The sequence below is a fragment of the Poecile atricapillus genome, chromosome 3 (assembly GCF_030490865.1).
Source record: "Poecile atricapillus isolate bPoeAtr1 chromosome 3, bPoeAtr1.hap1, whole genome shotgun sequence".
Lineage (NCBI taxonomy): Eukaryota > Metazoa > Chordata > Aves > Passeriformes > Paridae > Poecile > Poecile atricapillus.
The window spans coordinates 86,904,344-86,919,791 of NC_081251.1; the positions used below are offsets into that span (position 1 = coordinate 86,904,344).

Below are 15,448 nucleotides of genomic sequence, written 5' to 3' on the forward strand. Positions count from 1 at the left end.
CATGAATTTCATATTATATGAAATTCAGTGTTTCTTTGAATCTTGGAACTAAATATTAAAAGCAAGGGCACACAGTCTGTATCTCAGACTCCAACAGGTAGTGGGGCAGGAAGGACTTTGAAACATAACCAAATAAGCCTAGGAAGAACTGGTCTGACTCACAGAGTTATTAATAATAACGAAGCCCTAGTTTTAACAGCTGGAGGTGGATATCCTAAATATAGTTGTGGCTAATTGATTACCATGACTTAATCAGAGTCATGTTTCCTCAGCTGGGATTTAACACAATATAACTTACCTTTTCAAACTGGGGAAGTTTTTTATATATTTTTAAACTTTTTCAATATTAGCAAAAGTAATTTCTTTAGTCATGGAAACAATGCATTACCAAGGTGTGATGCTGACCTTCTCAGCAGATGCTATTTTTCACAATCGCATGCACTACCTTGTCGCACTATTGGGAATGGTGAGAAGCACAACACAGAGTTGAAGAGAGCGAGGTTTATTACCTCAGATCTTCTTTTATAGACCGATATGTGGAAGTACAGAAAGGTAAAACTCTTATTGGTTAGTGAACTAACCATTACCATCATTGGTCCATGGTGTACACCACCCCTCCACCTTCTCTTGCAAGAAAACAAGAGACTGACAAACAGCACCTGCAAGGCTGTCTTCTATCTCTGAGGATTGTTTTAATTCCTCATTATGATTTCCCAGGCCTCTTTATCAGGCGAGTCTGAGAAAGTTATGTGGCCTGTTTTTCCACAGGCACTGTGCTCCCTGCTTTTGCTCATATTTAGCATCCATAGTACCTTTTTGGCCTTTTTGCTTAAACAGAACCATTCAAAGTCAGTGGCCATGGGGAGGAAGTGATATTTTAAATTTAAGGGACCAGGTTGTCAGGTGCAGGCATCCATGTTTGCAGAGGAAGTATTGTAACTGTACTTATCTTCATGCAGTAAACAGATGGCTTGGTTAAGAACTGACTGAAAACCTAGACCAACTCTCTAAGCAGGCTTTCTAGTACAGCTGGTCCTTGTTCTTTTTGTGTTTTTCTCACTTTCAATACCACTTTATAAGGGAGTATATAGATTAGATAAAGAGATAATGTTTTCTGCCATTTCCCATAAACTGGAAGGTGGAGTGTCTCGGTTCTAGAAGACAGGTGTCTGCTAGGGAGGGCAGGAGCCTCCCTTGGAATGAAAGAATGTAGACCCCCCTCCCTCCAAATTCTTATAATTTTGAAATCAAGGGGCTTTTAGGCAGAGATCTGGGGATGGGAATAACAGTTCTTTACTAGTATAACCAGGCAAACAAACAACAATAAGTACAGCATTAGCAAGAAAATGGAACCAGGGACCCCGTGACAGCCTTCTCGGCTGAGACAGGAAAAACCCCCTCGGGCGGGCAGTCCCGGTGCTCCTGCAGGGCTCTGAGGAACAGTCGACTGGAACAGCAGGGATGAGCTGAGATCCTGGGCCGGTGGATGAGGTGTATCAGCAGCTCCGCGGCGGTGGCTGGCACTGCCACACGTCCCAGCAGGACAGGGGGTGCAAGGCCACCAACAAAGAGGGAAGAAGGAGAAGAAGTTTTTTTTTTTTATAATTAAGTAAGGTATTTAGTTTTTTGTTATGACAATGAAAAACTATCAAATTAAAACACTTGCATATGTATACACATAGGAAATGACACTTTTACAGAAATCAAAAACTTATTAAGAAGATGCATAATTAATATTATGCGATATTAAACTTATCTGAATAATCTATAATATGAATTGCTGAATGTACTAAATATATACTCTCATCCCAGAGTCTGCCACAGCTGATAAATCAATGGAAGATTGGAAAATCATGTCCGGATAACAATCCTCCAAGCTCACTGTAAAATCTAGCTGCTATATTAATTCACTAATTGCCAAGTCAAATTGACCTGAATATTGTTTTGATGCAGAAAACTTCTGGGTTTATTGGTAAATTCTCCATCCAGGTAAAGTCAAGGCTTGGCCAGAGCCTTAGGCTTCATCTGGAAAGATGTCTCCTAACTCATTTTCAAAGCAAGGGGTTTAAAAATAATAGCTATAAGATGCTTAAAACACAGCAAACCTTTAAAAGGCATTTGTATAAAACAATGATCAGATGTCTTAGGTAATTGACTAATTAAACTATTCAGTAGTCAATTCAGTCTGAAGTTTCTTTCATAACCCTTGACTTTCAACCATGACACATCTTCTTAGAATTTTGGAAACTAAAATAATAAAGATACATTGGATTAGGCAAATGCAAATCTTTTTAAACAAGGAAAAGAGTAAAAACTAAGACAAAAAAACTCTGTATAGAAGCAGCTGCATAACTTATTTACCAAGATGCATCTGTAGTGAGAAAACAAAAAAATCTCAAATGACACGTGTCTAAAAGGTAATTACACAAAGATATATTAAAATATGTATAAAGCTGCCTGTAAATACAATGACACTTTATACATAATGCTCATCATAGAAATCTATAAATTTACATTATAGAATGAATATGTCATCAGTGAGTGTCTGAGGAAATCAAGATAATAAATTGAAAATATTTGTAATTATCTTCATCTCTATAGGAAAATAACTATGCAGTTTAAACAAATGTCTTCAATAAGACATGAAGCAATTTAAATTTAAACCTGTTAGAAATTAATTATGATAAAAGGAAGTAACAAAACTTAAAATCAAAAAGTACTAAAGTTATAACTTAAGTAAAAAACACTTAAACTTAAACATAGTGAAATTTAACTTTGCTTAATCTTATTAACACAATCTATATTAGATGAAAACACAACTTAATCTATATCAGATGAAAATATGACTTCATCTTATTCTATTATTATAAAAAAAAGGCAATTAAAAGTTTGGTGTACACTTCTTTGAACACAATATAACAGGAATATTGATTCACTATAGAGATTATAAGGATGCAACAAATTTATCACCATTCTATGCTATCTGGTTTTGAGAATAACTTATAATAACTGCACATGTTATTAAGAATACCATTCGTAACAAGAATTTGCTTGGTATATGCTTAAATTTGTTAGGATTTTTAGAATGTAGTTTTACTAGAGAAAAAATACAACACCACAGATTTGGTAATTTGCTATTCAGCTTTTGTAGTACTTTTCAGAAACATCAAGTCTAACTTTTTAACTAAAATTCAAAATCCAAATTGATATATATGCTGTTATACAGGTTTGGTTTTGTTTTGTTTTTTTTTTTTTATAACAAAAGGACTCACATTAAAATTTCTTTATTAAAATTGTAAAAAAAAATACCAAGCAAATGGGTAATATATGGTTAATATAACTTTGAGATTACTGAAAACTGTATTGAACTAAATCTACAATACACTTATTCAAATGAAAGGTTAAAAATGAAAGAAACCTGTCATTAAATCCTTTTTCTGTAGGATTAATCATATGATTTTTCAACTTAATTTTAAAGAAATGCATCTTGCAGAAATTAACTGTAATTTCAGTAATAATACTTGATCACTCCATATCATACAATATTACATTATCAGTAGATATATAGAGAAGATAACATTTTTAAAACCTTCATGTATTAGGAATACTAAAACAGAACTAAATTTTTTTAAATTTTTTGGGATGCTTAAGTATTATGTTTTTCTACGTTATTCTGTAAAAACAAAATCAACAGATATCATTAGAAATATAACATCTATATGTATTCTATTATGCAACATTTTTAAACTTTTTGATCCATTTTTGAAGGCACTTCAATAGGGGCTTCTCTCTGAAGCTTGTGACTGCTCTAATTTGCAGATCAGCCAGCAATGCATCTTACAATGCTTTTGATTTTTGCCTTTCGGCTATTTTTCTGAAACCATTCCAGAGATGCTGGACTTTGTACTGATATGTCCTGTAACCCTGTGTCCATGTCTGTGGGAGGATTTGTAGATTGAAAGAACTGTGCATTAGCACGGCTGTGCTCAAAAGACTCTTGGCTTTGTGTGGTGTCCAGTGAAACTATCTGCGGTGGTGAAGCTGTTGTTTTTTCAAGATGTTGTTGCTCTGCTGCAGCTGTATTGCAAAGCAAATTCAATTTTAAAAGTGCCGCTGCAGCGCTCGGTGCACGCCGAGGCTCGGTTTCTCCACCCGCCTGTGCCCCGGCTCCGGGCTGGGCACGCAGGGACGGGACCACGCCTCCCTGTGACGTCACGGGCACCCCTGATGAGGGCTGGCCTGGGGGCAGTGCCGCAGGCGGGGTATAGAGCTCCGCCTGTGGTTGCGTCACTGCTGATGTCACGTTGACTGACAGCTGTGGCTCCAAGCCCACCCCTGGCAGGCGGGGCGCAGGGGCCGCTGTGCCCGTGGAGGTCCCGAGCTGCTCTGGGTCGGGCCGAACCCCCCCGTACCCTCCCAGGGGGGACAGGGCTGTCCCCTCCACCCCCCTAGGGCCGGAAAGGGACTCGGCTGCTGGCACACAGGCGGCCAAGGAAGTTTCCCCTCCCTCTTCTGCCGGCACCAGCATACCGGCTGCTGGAACAGCTCCAAGAGAACTGAGACACTCTTGCAAAAGCTCTAAGACCCCTTTTTGCAAATTCTGCCCGCATTTTTGAATCGCCTCCTCGTCTCTGTATAGTTGTTTCTCTGGGCTTTCAACAGGCTTAGACATTCCTAAGGTAGATTTCAGGAAGTCTAATACAGACTTTATAGCGTGCGGTAACAAGCATTCCGCATCTGACTGAAACAAACCCTTCTGTTTTTCTGGACCCATAGTGTCCCTTGCCTGAGTTTCAGACTCCCATTTACAGGCGATGACTTCATAAGTCACTGCAGAAGCTGTTAGAAGTTCAGCTGCTACCTCGTCTCTAAGAGTGGTTTTTTCATATACTCTCACGTTTATCTTCTCCCACAGGCTTGGGGTAAAAATATTCTCTGAATTCACATTAGGGAATTCTACTCGTACCCAGGATAGAAGGCTTTTAAACTCATCCGTGGATACAGAGAGCGGGTGCTCCTTTACCATAGCTTCCAAGGTAGCCAAAACCTCCCCCTCAGGTTTGGACATGTTTCTCATATTTTTGCTCCCTTTTGACGGCTTACCTGACCTCAGGGTCAGCTTTGTCTCAGCTCCTCTATCCGTGATCTGTTCCACAGCTCACAGACGTCTGGCTTGGCTTGTCCGCTCTCACCAGCACCGGGATTACTGAGATCTTCTTTTTCCCCTTTCCAGGGAGTTTTCCAGCTTTCCACTGTCTTCTCTTTTTTCCAGCTTTCCGCTGTCTTCTCTTCTTCTCTCTTTTTTTTTTTTTTTTTTTTTTTTTTGAACAGGAGCCTTCAGTTCAAAGTGCCCCAAGTTTGGGAGCCATTTGTCTGTTTAGGGACTTTTTGATTTGGGTTCTTTTTCCCTTTGAACTGAAGATTGATGAGAGGGAGGCAGTTTTTTCTCTCGTTCGGTCTCAGTTGTTTATTTTTTCTTATCAGCATTACAAGGTACAAGGAGCTATGTGCACTATGATAGAAAAGTCCCAGCAGGACAGGGGGTGCAAGGCCACCAACAAAGAGGGAAGAAGGAGAAGAAGCAGCAGCTCCGTCTGGGTGATGGCGAAATTCCTTTCTCTCTGCCGCAACAGCTCTGTGCCCCCAAAAAAGAATGTCTTTCCCCGAAGCCGAAGAAAGCCCGCCAAACTGTCCCCACCCTCCTTTCCTGCCCCATTTCCCCCTGGGCCCGGCCACTCTTTGTCCTTTGTCAAGCACCCACTAAGTACCTACAATTAGGTTGTCCCTTCAACTAATGGGTAAAAATTCCACGGGCAAGCCAGAACAACAAAAAAAAGGACACCTAACCCCCAGCATGGGGGCAGGAGAGTGAAACTCTACCCTGGAATCCTTCACCAATTTTTATGTGTTTGAACAGATGAAAATTTTTTAATTTTTTTTTTTTTTTTTTTTTTAAATAAGAAAGAGGTTGAATTGTATTCAGAAAATTTTTTTCTCTGTTTCCTGTGGGGAAGCAATGAAAATGCCCAAGCAGAGGAAGAGTAACCTCCTATGGTATGAATTTTATTTTTCTATTTGAAAAAGGTGACATTTGTCCTATATGAAGCTTTACTATGTACTAAAATATTGACAGGTTAGTGAACTTAGATCACTAGATTTCCTCAGAACTGTTCTGCTTTATGCCTGGTTTATAACAAACCTGTTTTTAAGACACTTTGGATCTTGTTAGGAGTACAAAGTCCGCTTGGTAATATATTGCCATTCCTGTGCTAAATGTCAAACCTAAACCTCTCTAGAGACTCTGTAGAGACTACTGCCTGGGGAAGTGTGTAGGAAAAGAGTCTATTCCCGGTCTTTCTGATGACAGTTCCTCTCAAGTAAGGTGTTTATCATGATGGAGAAAGGAGTTCAGAATCTGCACATACATTTAATAAGCTTAGCACCTACAGTAACTGTTTTGAAGAACAGAAAGACAGTGAAAGCTTGCTGAGTGAAAACCATTTAAGAAAATAGTCATTAATGCTATGAAGCAAAATAAATGCTGTAATCTAAGTGCTAGTTATAGGCTGTGCACTTCAGTTGTGCATTTTGAGGACTAGTGTCTTCTGTCAGACACTGGGAGAAAAAAATAAGGAATGTATCAGGACAGAGTCTGAGAAAGTCAAGATGAGGTATACTACAAAAGACACCACCAGCCATTTGGTAAATAAATCACATAGCTGTAGTACAATAACTTAGAACTTCAGATGCTGCAGTGCAGGTTGGCATCTTTCATGAGAAATGTTTAAAGCACCTGTAACTTAATGTAACTGTTAAATTCCTGGGAGAATCCTTTAAGAGCATTTAGTTACAAGAAGAGCTGGACCCAGCCCTGCCTGAAATTGGCAGGTCTCTTTCCATTAACTATCTGAATTTGTCCCATAAAGATAAAAGACATTTATTTGACCTTCCTCAGTGCTAATTTGGTGTCTTCATAAGAGCACACTCAAGAGTACTTGTCTGGGGAATACAGTTCATGTTCTATGGCTGCATGGTATAATTCAGTTGTGTATTGGCTCCTCCCACTAGAGCAGACAGCAGGATTTTTTTGTCATAGCTGTTTTCTGTCCTCCTCATAGAGCCCCATTCCTGCCATTTCCAGAGGTCTTCTGCCACTGTTTAACATTTTGTTGGCAAGCACAGCAGAGTTGGTGTGTGCTGCTGCCCTGCTTACCCTCTCCTTGCTAAAATGGCCTTTTAAAATAAACAGCTGTATAAACGTTTTGCTTTGCCAAGAGGATAAATTCAATGGAAAGTTTGGCAGAGGAAGCAGAATTGGCACTGAGTTTGTGGACCTGTTATGTCATGGAGCTTGGGGGCCCTTATGGTGCAGAAATGAATTTTTTAATGAAAAAATATATACCATTCTGTGTTACAGTGGAAAACCTGCTGAAACACAGTTTTCTAATTTGCCATGCCATCTGTCCCCAAATGACTTCAGGAGTAATCAAGTTTCACCCCTTGTTCCACAATATTAGAGAACATCACAAAATTCTGGGAAGCATTTTTCATGCATGAGGACTTAGCTACAGATTTCACAACTGTGCGTGAGAGCTGGTGTTGTTTGGCAGGGAATCTGTCCATGGAGTAGTCAAGTGATTTGTCCAGTGACACAAATCCTGTGACAGTGAGCAGAAGAGAGGGCTGGGATCCAGAGCAGTCTGTTCCACTCTGCCTCTTAATGCCCTGAGTGAGGCAGGCAGTGTGTTTTTAGCCACTGTGGGCAGGTAGAAGCCTGGGCTTTGTAACAGCATTGTGGAAGCTGTCTGCAGCAGCTCACTGCCCCTCATCCCAGCACCAGTGCTTTGGAAAAGCACATGTGGTCGCAGAACCAGAATTACAGAGAAGTAGAAGTAATAAAGCCAGAGGGGTCTGTTGTAGCTTGAACAGTGAAAAGACAGCACGTGTCTCTCTTTACAATAGTGCATTACATTAGTGCTGTGCCCTACAGACGTGAACAACTGTCTATTTGCCATTTGCTCTATCAGATTAGTGGGGTGACATTTTCTGTTCTGTAACAAATGGGAGAACACAAGACTCAGAAAGGAAGTATGAGTTCCCAAGCCACATCATGGGCAGAGCTGGCAGCAGAAGCTGGATCTCCTGACTTGCCTTCCTCTGCTAAGTCAGCTTTTTTTTCAGAGCGGATAGAGAAAGAAAGAGAATGTTTATTTCAGTGAACTCCAGATTTTTCCTTCTGTAGTTATTTTAGGTCATCCAGCTCACAGGTTTTTTTTGCTTTTCATATTTCACTGCTTTATAGTAAGTGATTGTGACCACCTAAGCTCTGTATTACAGGGAAGCAAAGACAGGCTGTTCTCTGCTTCCTTTTGCTGTTGCTTAGAACCCACAACACTCTGTACTCATGTGTCTGAAAGGCTCCCAGGCTGCTGAGTCTTTCCAGCAGCTGTTCCTCCTTGGAGTGGCACTGGGGAGGCAGTGGCAAAAGCCCCACTTGCCAGTGTGGCAGGAACTAGCTGGTGCTAGCAGTTGGGTGAAAGGCCTCGTGCAGAACATTTGCAGACAACACCACCCTCTAAAGGAGACTTCCATGTATGTAGGATCCAAGAGCTCAAGGCAAAGAACCCCCTGCCATTTCAACCTCCAGCTTCCTAAGTGACTAGGAAACCCCTGTGGACATTCATGGACTCAACCAGCTCATTTTTGTGTGCCCCTCACTCACCTTTGCTGAGCACAGGAGGAACATGGGGTGGAGGCAGTGCATTGCAAGGTGCAAGAGCCTGTGGGCTGCCCCTGACTTCAGGCTTTGCAGCAGTTGGACAAGCTTTCCTCCAAGCTGGCAGCTCTGGTCACTGCTCTTAATTTATGCTTTACTTTCAATTTTCACAGGAGTTAATGACAAATTAAGTGGGAAGAGATTCCAGGTAGCACATCCAATGTGAGCAATGAGCTTCAGGTGCTCTGTGTGTTCAAGCAGTGGTGGCAATGCCTGTGCTGAAGTCTTTATCTGGCATTTCCCTGCCTCCCTGGCTGATTGTCACACTGGAGCAAGCAAGACAAGAAAATAGAGCATATTGAGGTGCTTTATCTCCCTCTGTGGTATTAACAGCCTGTATTGTCTCTGACAAAGAGCTGGTGCTGGTTCAGTGTGTATTACTGTAGACTGCTGCACTTTCAAAGAGTCTGTGTGTATATTATATGCAGATAAAGTTACAGAGAGGGGTGGGGAGGGGGTGTAGGTGTGTATACTTGTGTGTATATCTTCAGAGGCTTCAGAGAAAAGGAGCTGAACAAAGAAGTAATCTGGTGCTGTTTCTGTGTAGTGTTTCCTTCAACTCCTGCCATGTTTGGTAGCTCAAAGCAACTTGTATTTTTCCAACACTTTTTTTCCAAGATTCTTTGGGTATCTTTGTTTCTGGCTGAGAACCCTTTCTAAAGAAAGAAAAAAGAATCTATTGCTTCAAACTGCTTTGTGGACCTGGCAGTGATAGCAGGAGAGGACTGCTGAGGGGAGACGCTGAATCTCTCAGGCTGTGCCAGAAGGAAGTTGCTTTCCTTGGAGATTTCTTCCTCCTGCAGTTGAGTGGGAGACATTGTTTATGCTTTACCTGGTCTTAAAGGGTTTTTAAGACCTGCTTCCAAACACATTTTGTGCTGGGATCAGAGCCTGAACTGTTCTTACTGTCTTTTCCATTCTGCAAAAGCACCCATGTAAGAAAAGGGAAACTGGGGCTGTATTATTACTGTGAGCTAAATCCATGCATGAGAAAGCTTGAAGACAGTCCATAGCCTGGGTTTGGTAAATGTTGAGGTTTGTAAGGATGGTCTGCTGCTCTGTGGTTTTGTGCTAAAGTCCAAGCGGGGAATGCTAGGGAAGCTGTAGATCAGGGCACAAGTACTCTCAGGAGTGTGTTCCTGAGCCTACCTGTGCAGCACAGAGGTGTGTGAGGGAGGGTGGCTGGGAAATCGATGTGTGTCCTTACATAGCACTTAGTGTACACGTGTACATGCTGTTGACAGACTATATGTGCTTGCATTTGAGTGCATTTTGGTGAACAATGCTTGGGAGTGTGAGAGTGCAAAGGAGAGAGTACAACTACTGCAGGACTGATGTCCAAGGGCTAGGGGTTACTGTGAATTTACCATATCCCCATGAGGCCTGCCCCGTGACTGAAGTCCTGCCAGTTGGCTGCCTCCATATGTGTCCTGCAGCCTCAACATTTGCCTTTTACAATAAAAACCACTTGTGATGTATTCACTCTCTTTTAAGTCTGCCCAGGAGCTCTGGCTGTTTTCCTTGTCCTTCTCTCATGCCTTGTCTGTCTATAGTCTCCTCTCTCCCAGGCAACACCCTGACTCAGAGGACTCCAGAAAGATGGATGACATGAAGGAGGAGGTTTCTGAGAGGACAGACTGTAGCTTTATTGCAAAAACCTTTTACCTCCAGGCATTTTAAAAGTGGATTTGAAGGGGAAAGTATGGATTAAAACTACTTGTTTCCCTAGCTAGCTCACTGTCTTCCTTGCCCTGGCTGTGCTGCAGCTGAGATGTGGCCACAGTGTTATTCTCTGAAATTTCTGTATTGCCCTCAGGAACTAAATATCATTTTTTGCATCAGTGGGCAGTTAGTGCTCTCCAGTACTATTGCTGCGTGTTGCCCAAAGGATATCCAGAAGAACAGACTCTTCAGGGACAGAGGCACCTGCCTTAAGGAGAAGCACTTCTGTTGCTGGCAGTAGCTTCTACTCTTTTTCTAGCCACATGAATGCTCAGAGGGTATTGAATTACATGGTGTGGTTACTCATAAGCTATCCTTGCTGTCTTTACCAAATTGCCTACCTAATTATGCCTCTTGTGTTTTCTGCTCCCTTGACAGTATGCCAAGGCACTGAGGCATTTTGGAGAGACGGAGGGCAAGATGCAGCCAGATGAATTTTTTGGCATCTTTGACACTTTCTTACAGTCATTTGCAGAGGCCAAGCAAGATCTGGAGAATATGAGGAAGAAAAAGGAAGAGGAGGAGCGCAGGGCACGCATGGAGGCCATGGTGAGGATCTGGGCACAAGATGTTTCCTTACCTTACCTTACCTTTTCATGACTTGAGAGAAAGTCCAATGCTCACATCTTGTCACTGTTTTATGTTCTTCTCCCTGATACTTCTCTTTGGCATCATTCTGTTCTTATATGATGACATTTTCCCTGCTGTCTGTCTTGTCAGCCCTCTAGGATATGCTGTTTGACTCCCAAATTACCCTCTTTTGGATTCAGATACCAAATCTAGCCCAGGCATTTTTGCCCTGGCACTTTGCAGGATGGGGTTGCCACCACCCCATGCCAAACTATCCTGCTTTTGGGCTGCAAGCAAAGAAGCCAGATTTACCTCGGTCCTGCCAAGCTGCTCAGCTTACAGTCAGACTCCATCATCATCTGTTGTGTGCCTGTCATCTAACAGTGCACAGTGACACAGTAAATGCCCTGGCACCTGCTGCAGCCCACACAGCGGCAGTATTTCTCTCTGACCATGCCTTGATTACTGGGACCGTGTCTGGCCTTGACATGGCAGGAGACCTTTCTGTGGGTTTTGCTGCTAGGAGACAGACATGTAGGTCCCATGAGGCTCCTGTGAACCAGCCTCCTCCTCTAACTTCAACCTCTGTGCTGCCTGAGAATTTGGCAGTCCCTTGCCCCCTTGCCCCCTGCTGGTGCCTTAGCCCTGGCTGCTGCCATGGCCCCAGGCCATGCTTTGAAGAGTTGCTGATTTAAATGTTTGCTGAGCCAGAAGCAGTGGGTTTTGCCTTTCAGAAGAGGTGAGAGGTAAAGCACCAGGATGCCAGCAGCCATACTGTTAGACACAAGGATAAAATGCCAGGATATAGGCTCAAGCTTCCCCTCAGCCAGCCTGGAAAGTTCAGGGCCCACTGTTAAAGCACTGTAGGATGGTTTCATAGGCCTAATACACCATGAGGGAGACCTTATGGAAAGAGTCTTCCTGCAATATGGCGCTAGCATTTGCAGAGTGAGCAACATGCTTCCTGATAGCTACCATCATTCCTTGCCAGTTCTACTGATTCTGGAGCCGAGCAATGGAAAGAGAGAGCTGAGCTGGCACTACCCTGCTGTAAAATTAATACACAACAGCAGCAGCATGGACAGATCCCATGTGTCCTCTTGCTGCAGGCCAATTGTGCTTTGTGAGGCAAACGTGCTCTGCTACTCATTCCTCATTTCTCCTGCTTTCTTCTCGCCTGTTAGAAGAGAAGCCCAGCATGGCCTCTTGTTGATTTTAGTATAGTTGATGGCCTTGTGGATAAGCTCCTACTCATTTTTTCCCTAATCTGTGCTGATGCATTTTAGCTGCTTCTTGACAGTCTACCTAGTGATCTGGCATCTTGGTTAGCTAATCCTAAAACTCTGTGTCCTTCTCCACAGCTAAAAGAACAGAGGGAAAAAGAGAGGCGACAAAAAAAAGCAAAAGCTGGAAGCATCTCTGAAGAGAGTGGGGAGTTTGATGACCTGGTATCAGCACTGAGGTCAGGTGAAGTCTTTGACAAAGACTTATCCAAGCTCAAGCGTAACCGCAAGCGTTCAGGGAACCAAGGCTTAGAGACAAGCCGTGAGCGGGTAGTGACAAAGCTAAATTATTAATTACAAGAGGAAGAAAAATAATCAACCAAAAGAAGGTGATGAAAAGTGCAAAATAAGGAAGATGAATGTGTGTGATGGCACCTAGCTGACAGCTGCCCTAAAGGCTTTATTTGGTCTGTTAGCTAGAGACATTACCTTTCCATGATCAGCTTTCCTCTCATCCCTCTTCTGTGCTCCTAATTTGAACCATTATAAAAGTGCCTCTGTGGATCCAGCCGGGCCTGTGACTGGGCCATGCTGAGCTGGTAGATTTGCTTCTGGGAGTTTGTTGTGTCATCAGAGGCTTCATGGTGATGACAGAAAGTACATGGGCCTTGCAGACGGCCTCACGGCTGGAACAAGATAATTTTCTGTGTGCCAAAAAAAAAACTAGTCATGATCTCCATCTTGCTGATAACAAGGAAGACTAATTTCAGACCAGCTCTGTAAACAGCTATCACTTCTTCAGCATCGACTGGTCTTCAGTGGTTTGTTGGGATGTGGTTCTCAAGTTTCCAGTTCCCATCAAGAATTAGATTTTATAAGCTATTGTTTATCACCTGAAAAATGCATTTAAGCTCATGTCCTGTATAGTATTTTTGTGTGGCCTACACTGTCCAAAGCAAGCAAAGCTTAGAAGGAAGTCTTCAGTTTCTGTAACAAAAGGAAATTCAAGAATCAGGATCAACATACAATAATTTGCAAAAGTCTTTTGGATTCTGTCTTGCTAGAAGAAGTTTTCTGGAATTTCTTGGTGGTTGAGTCTCAAAGCTGTTAAATGCATCTTCTTGGAAAGAAATTCTGGATTTCCTTTAGAAAACTAAGCCACTGCCAGGTTGGGATTACAAGTAGATAACTGGTAGAACCTGTTGTCATTGCTGGAGGCTGGCAGAGAATCAGTTGGAAATTTCTTATCTGTTTGTGAAAGACTGGAAATTGGGAGCTCCCTAGGATCATCCACAGTTCTTGAGTAGCAAACAGCGAACACATTCATTGCCTGCCAGAAGAGAGATTCCTTTTCCACTTGATGCTAGCTGTGATTGCTGCTGGCATGGTCTCTCTGTCTAACAGCCTGGCCTCCACTACACACACCCCACTCCTGCTGAGAGAACCACGTCACTCAGTAAGATATGAATGGTGTCAAAGGAGAGCCTTAGAGCATGCTGACTTTTTCATTTTGAAGAAATCACTCAGGATGAACCAAGGGAGAGCCCCATAATCAAAACTGAGAGTTTTTTGAGGAGGACACAGAATTGTGTGAACCAAGCAGGCTTTAGAGTTGGGTTAATTCAGAAGAAACAAATAAATTTGTAGTTAAATTACATGAATTAAATATGTAAGTAGAGAAGCAAATAACCCAAGAAGAAACTTGAATTCTGTGTCTCTTCATAGTTCTAGGAAAGGGATTGGATTGAGTGGGCTGTCATGGACATTTTTTTTACCTTTTTTTTTTTTTCCCAAACTTGTCTTTTTTATTATCTTCCCTGGAGAAGGAAAAGAGGAAGACAAAGAATGGTGATGGATTCTTCCTCCTAGACAGGAAGAAAAGGGAGAACATTTGAGAAGAGGGACCCACCATTTACAAATTGCGGCATTAGTCAGCACAAAATGTCAAGGAATCTGAGGGAAGTTAGTTTAATCATTTGGTTTAGTTTTTCTCTGAATGTCACTTAACCTCAGGCTCTGCACTGAGTCTGCAGAATAGAACTTCCTCTGCAATGCAACACTGCCTGATCAGTATTACACACTACAATTTTGGAGAAGCGCATTGTTTTCTGAACACTGAGAATTAAATAATTATGTCAGCTATGGAGAGAAGCAAAAAGTCAGATTTGTTAAACTCTGATGTTTCATTGTTTACTGAATTTTGAGTCTCCTACTCCAGAATTTCCCCATTTAGGACATTCCAGACTGCCGCGCCTCTGTATAATATGCATCGTAAAGAGCTGGTATCTTACAAGAGCTGGGTGCATTCTCCTTCCTTACTATCCCACTCCCCTTCTGGGATTACTTACTAACAGCAATGCCTATTGCAGTGTTCACAAGCACCTTGTAGAAGAAATACTAGTTCATAACAGTTTTTAAATGTTTAAGAAGAAATCTCACTTTTTAAAGCATTTTTATGTTAAATTACAAATGGATTTTTAGAAATGTCTCTTGTAAATTATATTAACAAGCTCCTTGCTGCTCCCTGAAGTAGACTTGCTATATATCCCAGCCCTTTTGTTTGTCTTGTTTTAAAGCATGCCGTGTAACCTATGCCATGTAAGCCATATGAGAGGTGGTAATATGTGCCAAATTGGTATACAGTTGAGTTTAGATTTGAATAATCCCTGAATTCCAAAGATTATGCTCTTAGGGATTGGAACATTGTAGGGTTTTTTCCCTCCCTCTTTGTTCTACCTGGGTTTTGGACTCAAACAGAACTTCACGTGTAGTGCCAAGGTCAGTCCTGGTGCAAGATGATGTGCAACTACAGCTGCCTCCTTGCTCCCCAGGTACTTGTTGATAAGGCAGACTGTCAGTACGGCAACTGCCAGAGAAGAAACCCCTCAGGGCAAACGCTTTGAATAGAAATACAGCATTTCCCCTGCCCCGGTATTTGTAAAACCATGTTTGTGCTGTGCTTTCTTAAACTGAAGTCACTTTGCCAGGCCATAAATGTAGCAAAAGCGGAGAGGGTGATAAATCCTCTGTCCCTTTGTGTACACAGTTTGGCCCTGATTTAAAGAGGTCCCGTATGATGGTATGCAATAACACTTCTGCCACACTGAGAGTCAAAGAAAGCTGCTATAGTTTTGCCACGTCTTTAACTCATACACTA

The 15,448-nt window shown here is 42.1% G+C and overlaps 1 protein-coding gene across 1 annotated transcript in view; it reads left to right on the plus strand.

Moving 5' to 3' along the window:
* The window catches only part of DAAM2 (dishevelled associated activator of morphogenesis 2), a 220,246-nt gene extending 207,461 nt beyond the window's left edge, over positions 1-12,785 (plus strand). Inside the window, exons 24-25 of the mRNA XM_058835340.1 lie at positions 10,877-11,047; positions 12,430-12,785. Of these exons, the coding sequence (XP_058691323.1) occupies positions 10,877-11,047; positions 12,430-12,645 (387 nt within the window). The 3' untranslated portion in view covers positions 12,646-12,785. The remainder of the gene's footprint in view (positions 1-10,876; positions 11,048-12,429) is intronic.
* The last annotated feature ends 2,663 nt before the right edge of the window (positions 12,786-15,448 follow it).